Source organism: Ipomoea nil, unplaced genomic scaffold, assembly GCF_001879475.1.
Source record: "Ipomoea nil cultivar Tokyo-kokei standard unplaced genomic scaffold, Asagao_1.1 scaffold2761, whole genome shotgun sequence".
NCBI lineage: Eukaryota > Viridiplantae > Streptophyta > Magnoliopsida > Solanales > Convolvulaceae > Ipomoea > Ipomoea nil.
In genome coordinates, this window is record NW_017619189.1 from 2,148,877 (window position 1) to 2,164,691 (window position 15,815).

The 15,815-nt window shown below is 37.4% G+C and overlaps 3 protein-coding genes across 3 annotated transcripts; all 3 read right to left on the bottom strand.

The window, feature by feature from the left end:
- Window positions 1–426: 426 nt before the first annotated feature.
- LOC109156972 (myb-related protein 308-like) lies at window positions 427–2,423 on the bottom strand. Its single transcript, XM_019304856.1, has 2 exons — window positions 2,128–2,423; window positions 427–1,390 (listed from the first exon to the last, which is right to left on the bottom strand). The coding sequence occupies exons 1-2, from the start codon at window positions 2,258–2,260 to the stop codon at window positions 573–575; spliced, it is 951 nt and encodes a 316-aa protein (XP_019160401.1). The 5' UTR covers window positions 2,261–2,423; the 3' UTR covers window positions 427–572.
- Window positions 2,424–6,035: 3,612 nt separating this feature from the next.
- Window positions 6,036–11,444, bottom strand: LOC109157045. The gene is made up of 5 exons (XM_019304926.1): window positions 11,391–11,444; window positions 7,660–8,720; window positions 6,966–7,381; window positions 6,342–6,462; window positions 6,036–6,201 (listed from the first exon to the last, which is right to left on the bottom strand). The coding sequence occupies exons 1-5, from the start codon at window positions 11,442–11,444 to the stop codon at window positions 6,036–6,038; spliced, it is 1,818 nt and encodes a 605-aa protein (XP_019160471.1).
- A 3,127-nt stretch (window positions 11,445–14,571) lies between these two features.
- Window positions 14,572–15,572, bottom strand: LOC109157046. Its single transcript, XM_019304927.1, has 3 exons — window positions 15,196–15,572; window positions 14,931–15,127; window positions 14,572–14,822 (listed from the first exon to the last, which is right to left on the bottom strand). Exons 1-3 carry the CDS (start codon window positions 15,570–15,572, stop codon window positions 14,572–14,574), a joined length of 825 nt encoding a protein of 274 aa, XP_019160472.1.
- Window positions 15,573–15,815: the final 243 nt, after the last annotated feature.

A 15,815-nucleotide genomic window follows, 5' to 3' on the forward strand; every position in this document is an offset into this window, starting at 1 on the left:
ATCCCTCCCGCCGATAGTCAGAAAACTAATTTTCGCATCCCTACTGTTAGCACACTAAGTGGTAGGGAACTGGCCAAATGATTTGTTCCATTCACATGGGTGGGATCAAACCCCCAACCTTATGCTTAAGGAACGAGATGCTGAACCACCACGTCAACCATGTTAGTTTTTAGAAATTACACTAAAAGTACTATTAAACACAAAAAGAATAAAGAGTTTGTTCGACCGATGAATAGTAACTAAGAGTGTAAGACAGATAGAATATTATATAAACTCACATTTTACTCATAACTTTTACTTCCTCTTATTAATGTTTGATGTAGACATTTTTTCTAAAACTCACATGATAAAAACATTATATCCTTGTTTGTCATGTCATGTCAATGAATAAAAGTGAGAAGTAGAATTTAGGAGTAGATGTAGTAGAACTCAACAAAATTACTTCACTGACTTTTTGTTACAGCTACAATTACACAACACAACTTTACATTTACTGACTAGACTAAGCTAGATAGTCCGCAGTAAAATTACTCATTAACCACTCCATTATTACTCACGTAATTTTAATTAATTTAATTTAGACTCGAATTATTGCTCGATGTCGGGGCTACATTATAATCCACAAAAGGATAATCGCACAAACAATCATCGGTCAAAGGTTCAAAGCAATTCTCGGAAAGAAGGTGAAGATACTCATCGTACACTTTTTCCAGCAAGCCATCACTGGTGGGGCCCGAGCACTTGGGGGAGGAGAGATCACAGCCGTCCAGAATTTGATCACAGAAGTCCACGTCTCCTCCTAGCTCATACAAGTGCCACGGGATGAACGGCGGCGGCGGCGGCTCCGCTGTAGTACCCTGTAGTACTACTGCTTTGTTGTCAACCTCGCCGGAGCTGGAGGAGACGCTCCCGGCGACGTCTTCGAGGCTGTGGTTCCTCGAGAACGCCGGCGACGGCGAGAGCCTGATGGGCTTCGGAGCGTAAACTTTTGTCCTCTTCTCCGGCGCCGTCGCCGTCTGATCGGAGTCTTGCCGGGGAGATTGTTCGTCGTTTCTAGCCTTCTTGTGCTTCTTTTTAGTATTGGCGGTGAGTTTCTGGGGATTTGGGCGGGGTTTCGCCGGCTTTTTCTTGGAGTCTTTGGAGTGGCGGGGCTTGGGTTCGATCCCGGCGCTCTTGAGCTTCTTGAGGAGATGAGTGTTCCAGTAGTTCTTGATCTCATTGTCCGTTCGACCTGGCAACCTGCCTGCAATGAGGGACCACCTGTTCCCCAGGAGTGAATGTAGCCGCACGATCAAATCCTCCTCTTCCTGGCTGAAGTTCCCCCGTTTGATCCCCGGCCTCAAATAGTTCATCCATCTCAGCCTGCAACTCTTCCCACACCTAAGCAACCCTGCAAGTCAAAACAATTCAAAAGGTTAAATATTTAGTGGGACCGGATTTGTGGAGGTAGTAAATCACGCTGACTCAACAACCAATTAAGTGGGAGGACCAGTGCGAGCCGACGCCCACAAAAAGCCCTAGGGTGGGAGGACCAGTGCGACCTAATGCCCACAAGAAGCCCCAGGTAGGAGGACCACTGAGACTTAGTGCCTACAAGAAACCCATCACATTTTGTAAGGCGGGTGCTCGTTTTACCCGCCCAACAATCCCGTCAAAAGTTATAATTGATAACAAATGCGTGACTTTATTTCTTTATACATATGTAGTAGTCATCGTCACTGTCACGTTTCGTAAGACAAGTTGTTAAATTTGACTCTTTGTTTTTATTTAATAATAATAGCTGGATTTGACCATTCAAGCCTCGCCCAACAAATGAGATAATAATAATGTGCAATTTGGAAAAGAAGGAAAATACTTATATATACTCTTAATTTCTATTCTTTAACTTTTACTCCCACACACACACAAATCTTGATGTAAACACTTGTATTGGAATTCACATGAAAAAAGTGACTTATCAGTGATCACTCCTACACACAAAAATCTTAATCTAGACACTTGTATTGGAACCCACATGAAAAAAATAACTTATCAGTGTTCGTCACATAAAGGGAGGAATAAACTTTGAGAGTCCATGTAGTAAAACTCAAGAAAGAATGAAGAAGAAAAAGAGTATGTATAGGGTACCAGCTTTCTTGGGCAAAGATCTCCATTGGCCTTCTCCATGGTGTTGAATGTGATTAGTGAGCAGCAAATCCTCCTTGGCAGACCAAGGCCCTTTTCTGAGCCCTTCTTTGGAGCAGCAAGGAGCTCTTCCCATGTCTGAATCTGAGGGAGAAAAGTAATGAAGATGGGTTGGGTGGAGAATGAATAAGAGAGGAGGGTGAGAAGTATATAAGGGAGGGAATAGGAGTTCACAACTCCACAAGTTTGTGCACAAGTCGTGCTGCTTTTCAAGCCACCAGACTAATGGAGAAGCATTAAATACTGGTTAAGAATTTTAGAAAACGACACAATAATTTTCCAGCTGTCCTGTTTTTTTTATTTATTTAAATATTATTATTGCACAAATATACAAAGTCTTGGGATTCAACTTTTCATATTGCACATTCTGCACGCGGTATTTTATATGGAATATTTTATTATTTTGCAAATTGCCCAGTATTTTTATCAATTATTTTGTCAACTCCCAATAAAGTTTGTACCTTTTTGTTGTTGTTATTATTGGAGTTGTATTGGTAATTGATAAAGATACGTATCAACATGATATGAATTACACATCTCTGTAGTTTGATAATAGTGATAAGAAGAGACATTTTTAAGGAGTTAATACTGCAAATGACAAATTATATCATGGATCTGGGCCCACAGTAATACACAAAAATTGACTTCATAAAGTATAGAATTCATGTTTGTATTGCACAAAATTTATGGAACATGAATTATGTGTATTATGTTAAGTGTTCACATGTCATCAATTATATAATACACAAAATTCATATTCATAATGCACAGAATTCATGTTCATTATATCGTGTTTATTTGTATATGTATTATAAGCATAAATTCTGTGCATTATAAACATGAATTCTGTGTATTAGACTAGTGTCCACAGTGAATTGTGGATCCTGGTGCACGTTATAACCATTGACTGCAAATAGTCGCCTGAACAATTGGGTTACTACTACTTGTTTTAGCTTTGAATTATCAATTTGACCCAATAACGTACCTTAAATTTTAATTTTCAACCGAAAGTTGTCATTTGTTAATAAAAAAAATACATTGAAAAATGATTGTAAAAAGCTAAGGCATTCTGTCGATCCATAGCATATGATGTCTATTAGGATTCTGTATTATTTGTTTTAGAATTTCATTTCCCTCTCAGTGCATTATTGCAAATCAATCTTTTATCATTTCCGATATGTATTTTGTAAATTTGATTGATCAATATAAATTTCTTTCCGAAACTATTGTTTTCATTTAGTATAGCGGACTAAACGATCCACACTTAACTTCCTCCTATTGCATCGTCTCAGATATTACCTCTACAACCCAACCCAAATAAATATCTTTAAGTTGGGTCTTGTTCCCTTTCTTCGCGATCAAAATCTCAAGCGTCAACACATTCTAGAAGATCCAACTTTTAGGACACCCTTGTTCTTGAGATCTGTGATTTTTTAAAAATTTTATTGTATTTCTTTATTTATCTTACTCCTCATTAATAAGTACAATATTTTAATTAATAAACATTACAAGTTCGTCCTATGATTAATTAAGTTAGAATAATCAGTTTTGGGTGAATTTATATGAATTAATTAATGATTTAACATTAAAGTGAGTTCACATTAAACATTTACAGTCTTCAAAAAATGTAACTGTAAAGAATTGTTATTTGCACAATTGCACATAAAATTTCTTTTAAGGTTGGCCAATGGCATATGCAACATTGCTTGAAAGAGTGGCAAACTATAGACTTAGACCATGTTTATCGTTACAACTCTCCCAATTGCAATATAACAAGGATGATCAAGTGGACTTTTAAAAAAAAATAATCAATGGTATTTACAAGCTTTCAAAATATGAAATAAAAATGCAAATACTATTTGTGTGTACTTAAAAAAAAAAACTTTTACAATAATTGTGTGATTTTTTCTATTTTAGTAATAAATTTAATTAAATACTAATAATTATTATTATATTATATTTTGAGAGTGAGTTAGAATTATATAGATATAGAAAAATAATTGTAAATTGTAAATATGTTGATATGGCAAAGTAAGAAAATTTTGCAAAGTATAAAGGTAATCTTATGCCTTCAAGTTAAATAGTACAACAACAAACTTTGTGCATCATATGTTTTTATCTTTTAGGGAAAAAAGTATTTTTAGTCATTGAGTTGTTTCACAATAACTTACTCAATCATTGAATTTGTTTCATAGTCACTTTTTCAGTTTTCACCATTTAATAATTGTTACATTGGTGGTTCTTTTTCACCCATAACTAGATGAAACTTTTAAAATTTAATAAGGAAAATTGTCTTTTTTTTTGTCCTTGAATTCCTCTAATAGACACTTCGATCACCTTCAAGTCTTAGGTTTGTGACTTTGCAATTTTTTTTTTCACCCATAACTAAATAGAAATGTTAAAACTTAACAAAAGTTTTATAAACCTTAAAATTAGAAGGATAATTTTATAATTTTACAATGCTTTTTTTTTTTTTTTTTTTGAAGGTCAACCAATGTGGTTGTATTTATAGATAAACTGAGATAGAGTCAGCTGAGACATTGTCCCAATACATAACTGTTGTAAATTGAAAAGCAGTAGAAGCTAACGTATGTGCTAAATAATTCTGCGATCTAGGAATAAAACTAACTGAAGAGGAAGTAAACGTAGATATGCATGCTCTGCATCCATCAATGGCATAACCAATATACGAATGATGTGGGGCTCCCGTCGAGGTTAGATAGCTCTGAAGTGTCTGACAATCAGTGTATAGTTCTATAGACCGTTCACCACGTGCTCGTAGCCATGACAAGGCTTCCTTACACGCATACGGCTTAGCCATAAGTGGGGAAAAACAGCTCGGTAGCGGTGCACTAAAGGCTGAAATATATCTACCATCTGCATCCATAAGTAATGCCCCAACCGTAGCCGAGTTCGCTGCATGGTGATATCGCGCATCGACGTAACATCTCCTTGGTTGTGTCGCTGCGTGGAGTACCCCAGATGGTTGCGGCAGTGCATGGTGCGTCGGCAGAATCGGGCGGCAGTGGCATTGCTGGGTTCGCCGGCTGGGGGTTGTCGGTAGCCTCAGGCAGGTATGATGGCACCGGAGGCGTCGGCTGGGCAGCAGCGTCGATGTCGTCTCCGGCAAGTGCATGGGCGGCTGCTCCATCGTGAACTCGGCGCCATGCCCGCATGGTAGCACCCGCATTTGCCAATAATTTCTTCGGTAACGGTAGGCATGCATCCCAAACCGCTGTGTTCCGTGCTCTCCATAGGTGATATAAAATTGCAGCTGCGTAGATTATTCCATCAGTGTCTAGACTATTTAATAATGCACTAAACCATTCATGAAAAATATTTGTCACAATGTTTGGGAGTGGAAGGTTGGATTGAATCCATATGGAATTTGCATAACCACACAACACTAATGAGTGCATAATGTCCTAATTGATGATCCCACACATGGCGCACATCAGATTAACCTATACTCTCTTTATAAGCAAGTTGTTTGTGGTGGGAAGGATATCACTAATAGCTCTCCATAGAAAAGTTTTCCATTTCGGTGGAATTTTTAGTTTCCATAGAGTGATCCATTTATTGAAAGCACTATTGCCATCATAATTCCCAATAATGAGCCTGTAGCCGTTTTTAACAGTGTAACATCCCTTGGGATCCCCGTGCCAGTACCACATGTCATCATACTCTGGGGAAATCGGTATTTTCAAAATTCTAGGCACATCACTTGGTTGGAAAATATCCGTGAGCAAATGATAGTCGCATGAACCTGTAGCCTGGTCGATTAAACCCATCACTCTAGCACCAGCCAACTGGGGTGGCATCTCTGTCTGAATCCTAGGATCCTAGTCATCCTAGAGCCAGGGGTGTCCCCAGATTAAGGTAGAATTTCCATTCCCAATACGTCGTCTCACTCCACTACAGATTAGGTCTTTAGCCGCCATAATACTTCGCCAACAGTAGCTAGGATTATTTCCTAAAAATGCTTCAGAAAAGGAGTCCTTAGGATAATATCTAGCTCTGTAAACACGAGACACTAATGAGTCAGTGTTGGTAAGAAAGGGACATGCCTGCTTACCTAACAATGCCAAATTAAATGCTCTCAAACTTTTAAAACCCAGACCACCATATTTTTTAGGGATACATAACTTATCACATGCCTTCCAGTGAATACCATGATTAGTTCCTGAGCCCCACCAATAACGAATTTTTTATTCCAAGATCCAATTCTCTGCCTGATCTTATCTTCAATATAAGCAAAAGCTGCTTTCTTATTCCTTCCTACGAAAGATGGCAGTCCCAAATACTTCTCAAAATTAGGAGCCCGAGTCACTCCCAAAATTTGTGCCACTTCCCCTTTGTCTTCCTCACATGTGTTTTTCCTATAACATATACTAGACTTATGATAATTCATCACTTGTCTAGATAAGTTCTCATAAACTGATAAACAATTTTTAATTTTAGTGGCCTCCTGCACATTTGCTTTGAAGAATAACAGACTATCATCAAAACAAAAAATAAATGAGAAATAGGGGGTGCACCTCTAGCAACTCTGCATCCATATATCAACCCCTTACTCTGAGCCCGCTGTAGCAGTAGAGAGAGACCCTCGACGCAAATAATAAATAAGTAGGGGGATAGTGGATCACTCTGTCTTAAGCCACGAGTGGGCGTGATTGATTCACTATGGGAGCCATTAATCAGGAAGCTATATGACATAGTGGACACACATAGCATAATAAGTTCCACCCATCTTTCATCAAAGCCCAGCGCTAAAAGCATACCTCGTAAGAAGGGCCATTCCATACGGTCGTAGGCCTTAGCCATATCTAGTTTGAGCGCACTCCACCCAACAGCCCCACACTGCTTCCTATTCAAATAATGTCCCACTTCTTCCGCTATTAGGATATTACCAGTGATTAACCTTCCAGGTATAAAAGCACTTTGTGACTCAGATATAATATTTTCAATCATAGGTTTCATCCTTTGGGTAATCATTTTAGCCATAACCCTGTAGATCACATTACTCAGAGCTATAGGCCTAAGGTCTAAGACCAACTCAGGGTTATTCTTCTTTAGGATCAGCACCACATCAGTATCATTTAAACCAGAGGGAAAAGAGCGCAAATTCAGACAGTTCACTATAAAACTCGAAATATCCCCCCGCCCCACACTATATCCCAAAAATGTTGGTAGAGACCTGGATTCATACCATCTGGGCCAGGTACTTTATCAGGGAACATTGCAAAGAGGGCATCTTTAACTTCATCAATTTCAAAGGGCCGTAAAAGTGATTCATTTTGTTCCTGGGAAACTCGTGGGACCACATTATCAAACAAAGATTCCCCATTCATAGGATTATTGGTGCAAAAGATGTTCCCAAAATATTCCAGAATAACATTCTTCATATCCTCCCCACAATCATTCATGAGTTTAGATAAAGTATTCTTTTTTTTTTTTTTCTGGTGAGAGGCATACCTGTGGTAGAATTTTGTGTTAACATCAGCATCCTTGAGCCAGTGTTGCTTCGCTCTCTGTCTCCAGTAAACATCCTCCTGGGCTTCCATGCGGGTGAGTGTCTCTTCCAAACGCTGGAATTCGGCAAGAGAGGTAGGATCAGTGCGTCCCCGTAAGTGTAGTTGCTCCCTACGGAGGTTGATAAGTTTCTCACCAAATTTATGATATCGGTCACCTCCCCATTGAGCCAAACGATTTCCACAGTGTATGATACAGCTTGGTGTGCCCTCGTTCCTTCCTTCGTCCCATGATTTAGCCACCACACCCCTACACCCCTCATCATATAGCCATGTCATATCAAAACGGAACCTCCTCCTTCCCACCCTTCCCCTCACCACAAAATCTTGAATTGCTAGGAAAATAGCAAAATGATAAGATGTTCTCGTTAGCAAATTAAACACCCTTGCCCCAATTACAATACCACACAACTCATCAGTAGCAAGTACCTTATCTAGTCTCTTCTCAATCCATCCAGCCGTGCCCTTTCCTTTTTCCCATGTAAACTGATATCCACACATGGGCATTTGAGTCAGCCCACACTGTTCAATAACCTCCCAAAAACCGCGAAGGAGATTATCCGGATGTGGGTTACCCCCACTCTTCTCGTACTGGAACATGAGATCATTAAAGTCACCCACCATAATCCAATGAAGTCCAGACCGCGGTGCCAATGATTTTAGTAATTCCCATGATTCCGTACGCCTGGTGCGTTCCGGGTATCCATAATAACAGGTCATTCGCCAGTTCGCGAAACTATCCATACTGACCTCTACATCAATATGATTCCTCGAGAAACTCATAAGTCTTGCTGTATTATTCTTTATCCACAGTAAAGCTAGTGCACCACTCAAACCAACACGATCAACATAGAAAAGACCATCAAAACCAAGTTTGACATGAAGACACTCAGCATGCGTTCGGTCAACCTTAGTTTCCATAAGAAATACAAAATCAGGCTTCTTACGGGACACAAGGCCCACAACTTCACGAACTGTCCGTGAATTGCCCAAGCCACGACAGTTCTGACGGGCATATTTTACACTCATATTTTAGGTACATCTTTATAATAATTTTGCATTAATTATTTAATATTATTTAATAATTTGTTCTTTTTGGAGTTTAACAATTAATGAACTAAATATTGTACTAAATATATATAAATATATATAATATATAATATATATAATAATTAATATATAAATATATATATATATATATATATATATATATATATATATATATATATATATATATATATATATATATATATATATATATATATGTTACGTACTGTATACTAAATATATATAATATATAATATATAATATATAATATATAATATATATATATATATATATATATATATATATATATATATATATATTATAAATGTAAGTTATGTTGTGGTCCAATCCATTGCAATTGAATTTATTAATCCTAACATTTTATCTCTTTCTTTCCTTTTGAATAAGTAAGCAGCACAACTAACAGAAGAAATCAGACATGCCACAAAAATAGGAGAATAAGTGGTAGAGGTTCATTAGGTTTAATTTAGAAAGTGTATAAATATTATAAGTGTTCTATTGTAAAATGTTCATTCTTCCCCTCTCGATTATTCTTTAAAGTTGTTACCAATGTCCATTCGTGGCTAATTTCTTCTAGCTTGGCTTAGTGAATTGATGCCCCGGAATTGATTATGCTGTAAGATTATTTATTTATTTTTATTATATATGTTTCTATGCATTTGAGTATTAAATATTCTGCTAAAATTATTTGAATAGTTGTATCATTTAATTGCTAGGGAGGCCTACTAGTTATTTATTTGATATAATTATTTGCTATATTAGATAATGTTGTGCTACAAATTATTCTAATATTCAGTAGCAACTGAGGTTAATTATTGACGGCTTAGTGATAATTGGTCTCGGGTAGAATATTTTCCTAAATTAAATGCAACCGCTTGTGCTTGTGTTATTTAGTTTGTCGGTTTTCCTAGTTCCTATTGCTGCTATTAAATTAAATCTATAGCGCTTGTCTTAGATTATTTAGTAGTTAGGGGTAATTAAACCGCTTGTGCTTTATTTACCTACAACTAAGGGAAAACAGAAACGAAATAATTTCACGACAAATATTCAATTGCATATTAATTACCTTATTAATCAATGATCAGTGTTGAATGCCGGTGGTGGATCTTTACTAACCAAGGTCTCCTATTATAAGTGTTTTCGATATATTATTTTCATTGCTCTATTCGTTCAATTAAATTTCTTGTTTATTTAAATTCTCTTTTATTTTATCTTTATTCTCGATATATTCCAAACCCCCCTACCTTTAATTTGAGCACAAAAGTTAAACTAGTCACTCCTCGTGGGATCGATCCTTACTCCCGCTACTACGTTTGTAAGGTTTTAATTTGGAAGCCTACGACAGCTCACCAAATTTTGGCGCCGTTGCCGGGGAGATTTTCTAGCTTATTTTGTGTTTATTTAATTATTTATTTCTTTATTTGTTTATTTGCTTTTCATTTGTCCCAATTTTTTTTTTTTAAATCTTTTCTTTCGTTTCTTTTACATAATTGCTACACTATCTTTAACGGTTTATGCGTATAACTCGATCTGCTAACAAAGAAGTCTTGCCATACAACTCAAAAATTGAAAGAACTGTACGCAGGTGGAGGAAACAAGCTTTGAAGAAATTAGAGTTTAGTGATCTGGCTACCGATTCTACCAATTCTAATTTAGAAGAGAAACCCATGGCCCAAAATCGGACCTTAAAAGAGCTTGGAGCTCCAAATTTAGATCAACAACCATTATGCATCACTTTCCCTGCTCTGGATGCCAATGTACAATTCGAATTAAAATCTGGATTAATTCATCTTTTGCCTTCTTTTCATGGACTTGTAGGTGAAGACCCTCACAAGCACTTGAAGGAATTCCATGTGGTGTGTTCAAGTATGAAACCCACAGGGGTTACTGAAGAACAAATCAAGTTGAGAGCCTTCCCATTTTCTTTGAAAGAGTCAGCGAAGGATTGGCTATATTATTCACCTTCCGGAAGCATCACCACATGGAATAACTTAAAGACACTATTCCTTGAAAAATATTTCCCAGCTTCAAGGGCGGCCAATATTAGAAAGGAAATCTGTGGTATAAGGCAAAGCAATGGAGAGTCTTTGTATGAATATTGGGAGCGTTTCAAGAAACTTTGTGCAAGTTGCCCACATCATCAAATCAGTGATCAATTACTCATCCAGTACTTTTATGAAGGACTCTTTCCAATGGATAGAAGCATGATTGATGCTGCAAGCGGTGGTGCTTTAGTTGACAAGACACCAGACGCCGCAAGAACTCTAATTGCAAACATGGCTGCGAATTCTCAACAGTTTGGCAATAGACTTGTCCAACCGTCTAAGCAAGTGAATGAGGTAAATATTTCTGCTCTTGAACAACAAATTACTAGTTTAACTACTCTTGTTCGTCAATTAGCAGTAGGCAATATGCAAACTGTAAAAGCATGTGGAATTTGCTCGGTAGTTGGGCACCAAACTGATGCCTGCCCAACTCTTCAAGAAGTCGAACAAGTCAACATGGCTGGAGGTTTTCCTGGACAACCTCAAGGTAAGTATGATCCATTTTCTAATAAATATAATCCTGGATGGAGGGATCACCCGAACCTTAGCTATGGGAACTCACAAGGGAACCAGTTTGTTCAGAATTATCCCAATTCTCAGCAGTATAGAGAACCATTTCCTTCAAGACAACAACCAGTCCAAAGCTCTAGCTCAGGTATGAATCTAGAAGATATTGTTAAATCTCTTGCTACTAACACTTTGCAGTTTCAACAAGAAACACAACTATTCCAACAGGAGACAAGGGCTAGTATTCAAGAAACAAAGGCTAGTATTCAAAACTTAGAAAGGCAAGTTGGCCAACTAGCAACTACGGTAAGTCGGTTGGAAGCACAGAGTTCTGGCAAATTACCCTCTCAAACGATCGTTAATCCTAAAGAGAATGTAAGTGCAATTACTGTGAGTAGTATGTCGCTGGAAAAGAACGTCGATCTAAACAAGGGAATAAGTGCAGGGATCATTGTCAATAATAAAGAGACGTCCGAAGGTAAGCTTTCTTCTTTTTCTGATTATGAACCAGTACCCCCATTTCCTCAAGCTCTTTTAGAACCAATAAGAGGAAAATCGAATAATGATATGTATGAAACATTTCGTGAGTGTGAGGCTAATAAACCACTTTTAGATTCTATGGAAAAAGTACCTCGCTATGCTAATTTTCTAAACGAGGTACGCACTATGAAAAAGAAACGAAATAATGAAAGAATTGAGGAAGTGAAAGTGCAAGAAAATGTCTCTACGACTAGTCAAAGCAATCTTCCTGAAAAGTGCAAAGACCCAGGTATGTTTACTATTCCATGCATGATAAGTGGTGTGACACTTGAAAATGCTATGTTAGATTTAGGAGCTTCTATTAATGTGATGCCATATTCTGTTTATAATTCGTTAAATCTTGGACCCCTGAGTAAATCTAGTATAGTAATTCAATTGGCTGATGGATCTACTACATATCCTAGGGGTGTGATTGAGGATTTGCTTGTTGAAGTTAATAACTTGGTTTTTCCTGCTGATTTTTATGTACTGGATATGGAAAATGATAATAAAATTTCTCATATTTTGTTAGGAAGACCATTCTTAAAAACTGCAGAAACTAAAATCGATATTCATAGTGGTATGCTTACAATGGAGTCTAATGGTAAACTTGTGGCTTTTAATATATATGATACCATGAAATCTCCTAGTGATGATAATTTTGCAATTTTTGTTGATTCTTTGAAGTTTGTTACATTTGATGAAATTGCTTCTAATGAAAATAAAGAAGAAAAAAATAATAAATCATCTTTGAGTCCTAATCTGCATGAAGGGGCTATTTTTTTGAATAATCATAATCATCGAAGGTACTCAAAAAGGCGATGGAAATTTAAAGAAATATCATAAGTCGAGCCAACAACGATAAACAAAGGTGCTGCTTGGGAGGCAACCTAAGGTGTGTTTGTTCCATTTTTATTTTATTTTATTTTATTCCCTTTTTCTGCATGTTTTTATTCAACATTGGGGACAATGTTGGTAATAAGTGTGGGGGAGGAGATTTAGTTTTATTATTTGTTTGCTTAATTTAGTTTTATTGTTTGTTTGCTTAATTTAGTTTTATTGTTTGTTTGCTTATGTCAAAAAAAAATTTATTATTATTTGTTTTCTTATTTCATAATTTTCAAAAAAAAAATATTTTACTATTATTTTATGCAAAATAAGTATTATTTTGAAAAATTATTTTTTTTTCCTTTCTTGGAATTCATGACATGATTGAATAAATAGTTTGGAAAATTGTGATTAGTTTGTTAGCATTTCCTGTTTGATATGTAGTTGCTATATTAAGTAAGCAATAAACCTGTGAGATTTTGAGCCATTGACCGACACTTCGGTCTTAATTTCTTTCTATTGTGTGATTTCTTCCATAATTTTGTTTCTCTAGAACTTGCCTTGATTCTCTTTTAAAGCTAATTAGACCATGCATGATTCAAGTGTGATTAAGGCCATTATTTGATTTTGAGCCTCACTAGCCAAATAACCGGTTTGTCCTATGATTTATTTCCCTTTGTTAACCATTTTGAGCTTTATGGCCATTCCTTTCTTTACTTTGAACCACATTACAAGCCTTTTATATCTAAAAATAATGCATTCACCCAGCTGAATAACTAGTGGAGCAAATTTTGGATTATTCTTGTAATCTACGTGAGTTTGTCAAAAATAAGTGTGGACGAGACCATTTGTTTTGAAAGTGAGGCGGGTTGTATCTTCATTGTCAATTTGTCGTTAGTCTTCGAAAAAAATGAAGGCAGTTCATCATTTAAAAAAAAAGTATGGAAAATTGAAAAAAATGAAATGAAAAAATGGAGAATATATGTTTGAAAAAGAAAAATATTGCTGAAAATTTATGAGAAAATGAGAAAGAATCAGCAATTGATTTTGAGTTGAAGTTACTTCTAAATAAATGAAGTAAGGGGAAATTCTGGTAATACTGAGGAAGCATTCTATACTTTTGAGAATGATAGTCATATTGGAGCCTCAATAGGAAATGCTTTGAGTGAAAAATTGAGGCTGTTGAGCAAGTATCTTGGATTATTTGCTTATATTTTGCTCCTCTAGTTTGAAAGTTATATTTGAGCTACTTTCCTAAATATTTCCTACCTTAACCCTAGCCCCATTACAACCTGTGAAAAGTCCTTATGATTTGTGTCATGCATGACTCTTGTAGTGGTGATTGAGAAGATATGCAAGCCTATGGTAGAGCAATTTTATAGGAATGAACTTGAGTGAAATTTATACCCATCAAACACTTGAGTGATGAGTAGTGATGACTGCTATTAAATTAAATCTATAGCGCTTGTCTTAGATTATTTAGTAGTTAGAGGTAATTAAACCGCTTGTGCTTTATTTACCTACAACTAAGGGAAAACAGAAACGAAATAATTTCACGACAAATATTCAATTGCATATTAATTACCTTATTAATCAATGATCAGTGTTGAATGCCGGTGGTGGATCTTTACTAACCAAGGTCTCCTATTATAAGTGTTTTCGATATATTATTTTCATTGCTCTATTCGTTCAATTAAATTTCTTGTTTATTTAAATTCTCTTTTATTTTATCTTTATTCTCGATATATTCCAAACCCCCCTACCTTTAATTTGAGCATAAAAGTTAAACTAGTCACTCCTCGTGGGATCGATCCTTACTCCCGCTACTACGTTTGTAAGGTTTTAATTTAGAAGCCTACGACAGCTCACCAAGTTCCAGCTTAGAGTACTCATGATGATGGGCGGGTCCGGGAACCAGAACCCGCCAATGACAAGTTTTTTGACACTTCGGCCATTTGAGTATCACCATCATTACCGCCATTCCCTCCACCACCGCCAATCGAGACCTCCCTTCTCCACTTCGAAGCCGCCACCACAGTATCACTCCCCTTCCCACCTGTTACCGCCGTTGTTACACCGCCGGTAGAAGGGCCCTCCGACGTCGCGACAGCTACGACAGTCAAACTTTGGACCGGTTTCCCTTCCTTGTCAAGCAACCACGGTGCACCCACTTATCGCGGTCCCCGTTTTAGTCCCGCCCGCATATCATCACTGAATGAATACTGGTCAACAGGTATAACTGCATTACGTGCTTTCAAATAGTACCTATGCGGGTGTCCCAACATTCCACAGAAGAAGCAGAAATTATGCAGTCTCTCATACTTGAACTTTACACAGCAAGTCATTTTGTCCCGTTTAAGAAGTTTCATGCCTCGCTTTAGCGGTTTCAGTACAGGTATTGAAACCCTGATACAGTAAAACGTCTTCCATAGCGCATCCGAGAACCTATCATCAATCTTAACAAACGTTCCCAGAAATTTCCAATTTGTTCTAGTATGATATCCGAAGTATACCCAAGCGGGAGATCATGAAGCTGTACCCACATATCACTAGTGTCCAGCGGGATCGACACCGGTATGGCACCATCCTCAACTTGCTTACAAACGAGAGTATGGTTCTCGAATGACCACGAACCACCATCAAGAACTAGCTGCATGTCCATCTCGTGATAGAACACAAATAAGAAAAGACCCGGTTGTATCTCCGCTACCTGTACCCCCATCACTGGCTGCCATACCGAGGCTATCACTTGACTCATAAACTCCAGCTTTATAATTTTGGTTGTCAAGAATCGTCCCACTAGCCGCCATGTCGGTTTTGTCGTTGTAGCTTCCACGTCGTTTGCCGTCTCGTTCGGCTCGAAGACGGCGTCCTCATCGTCAATCACCATGTCCGCCCACCGCGTGGTGAGCCCCGTCACCGCACCTGCTGTTATCATTGCGTCCATTCGTATAGTGAGAGAGAGACCGGTTGTCCACCGGAGAGAGCTGCCGGAATTGTGTGAGAGTCATCAGCCGTGCGAGGAGGGAAGACCGAAATCCTAGAAGAAACTTAGAGAGAAAATTTAGTTATTATCCAACAATGCCCTTTTTATTCTCTCAAATACCTCATTCGAAGCATTCCCCTTTTTTAT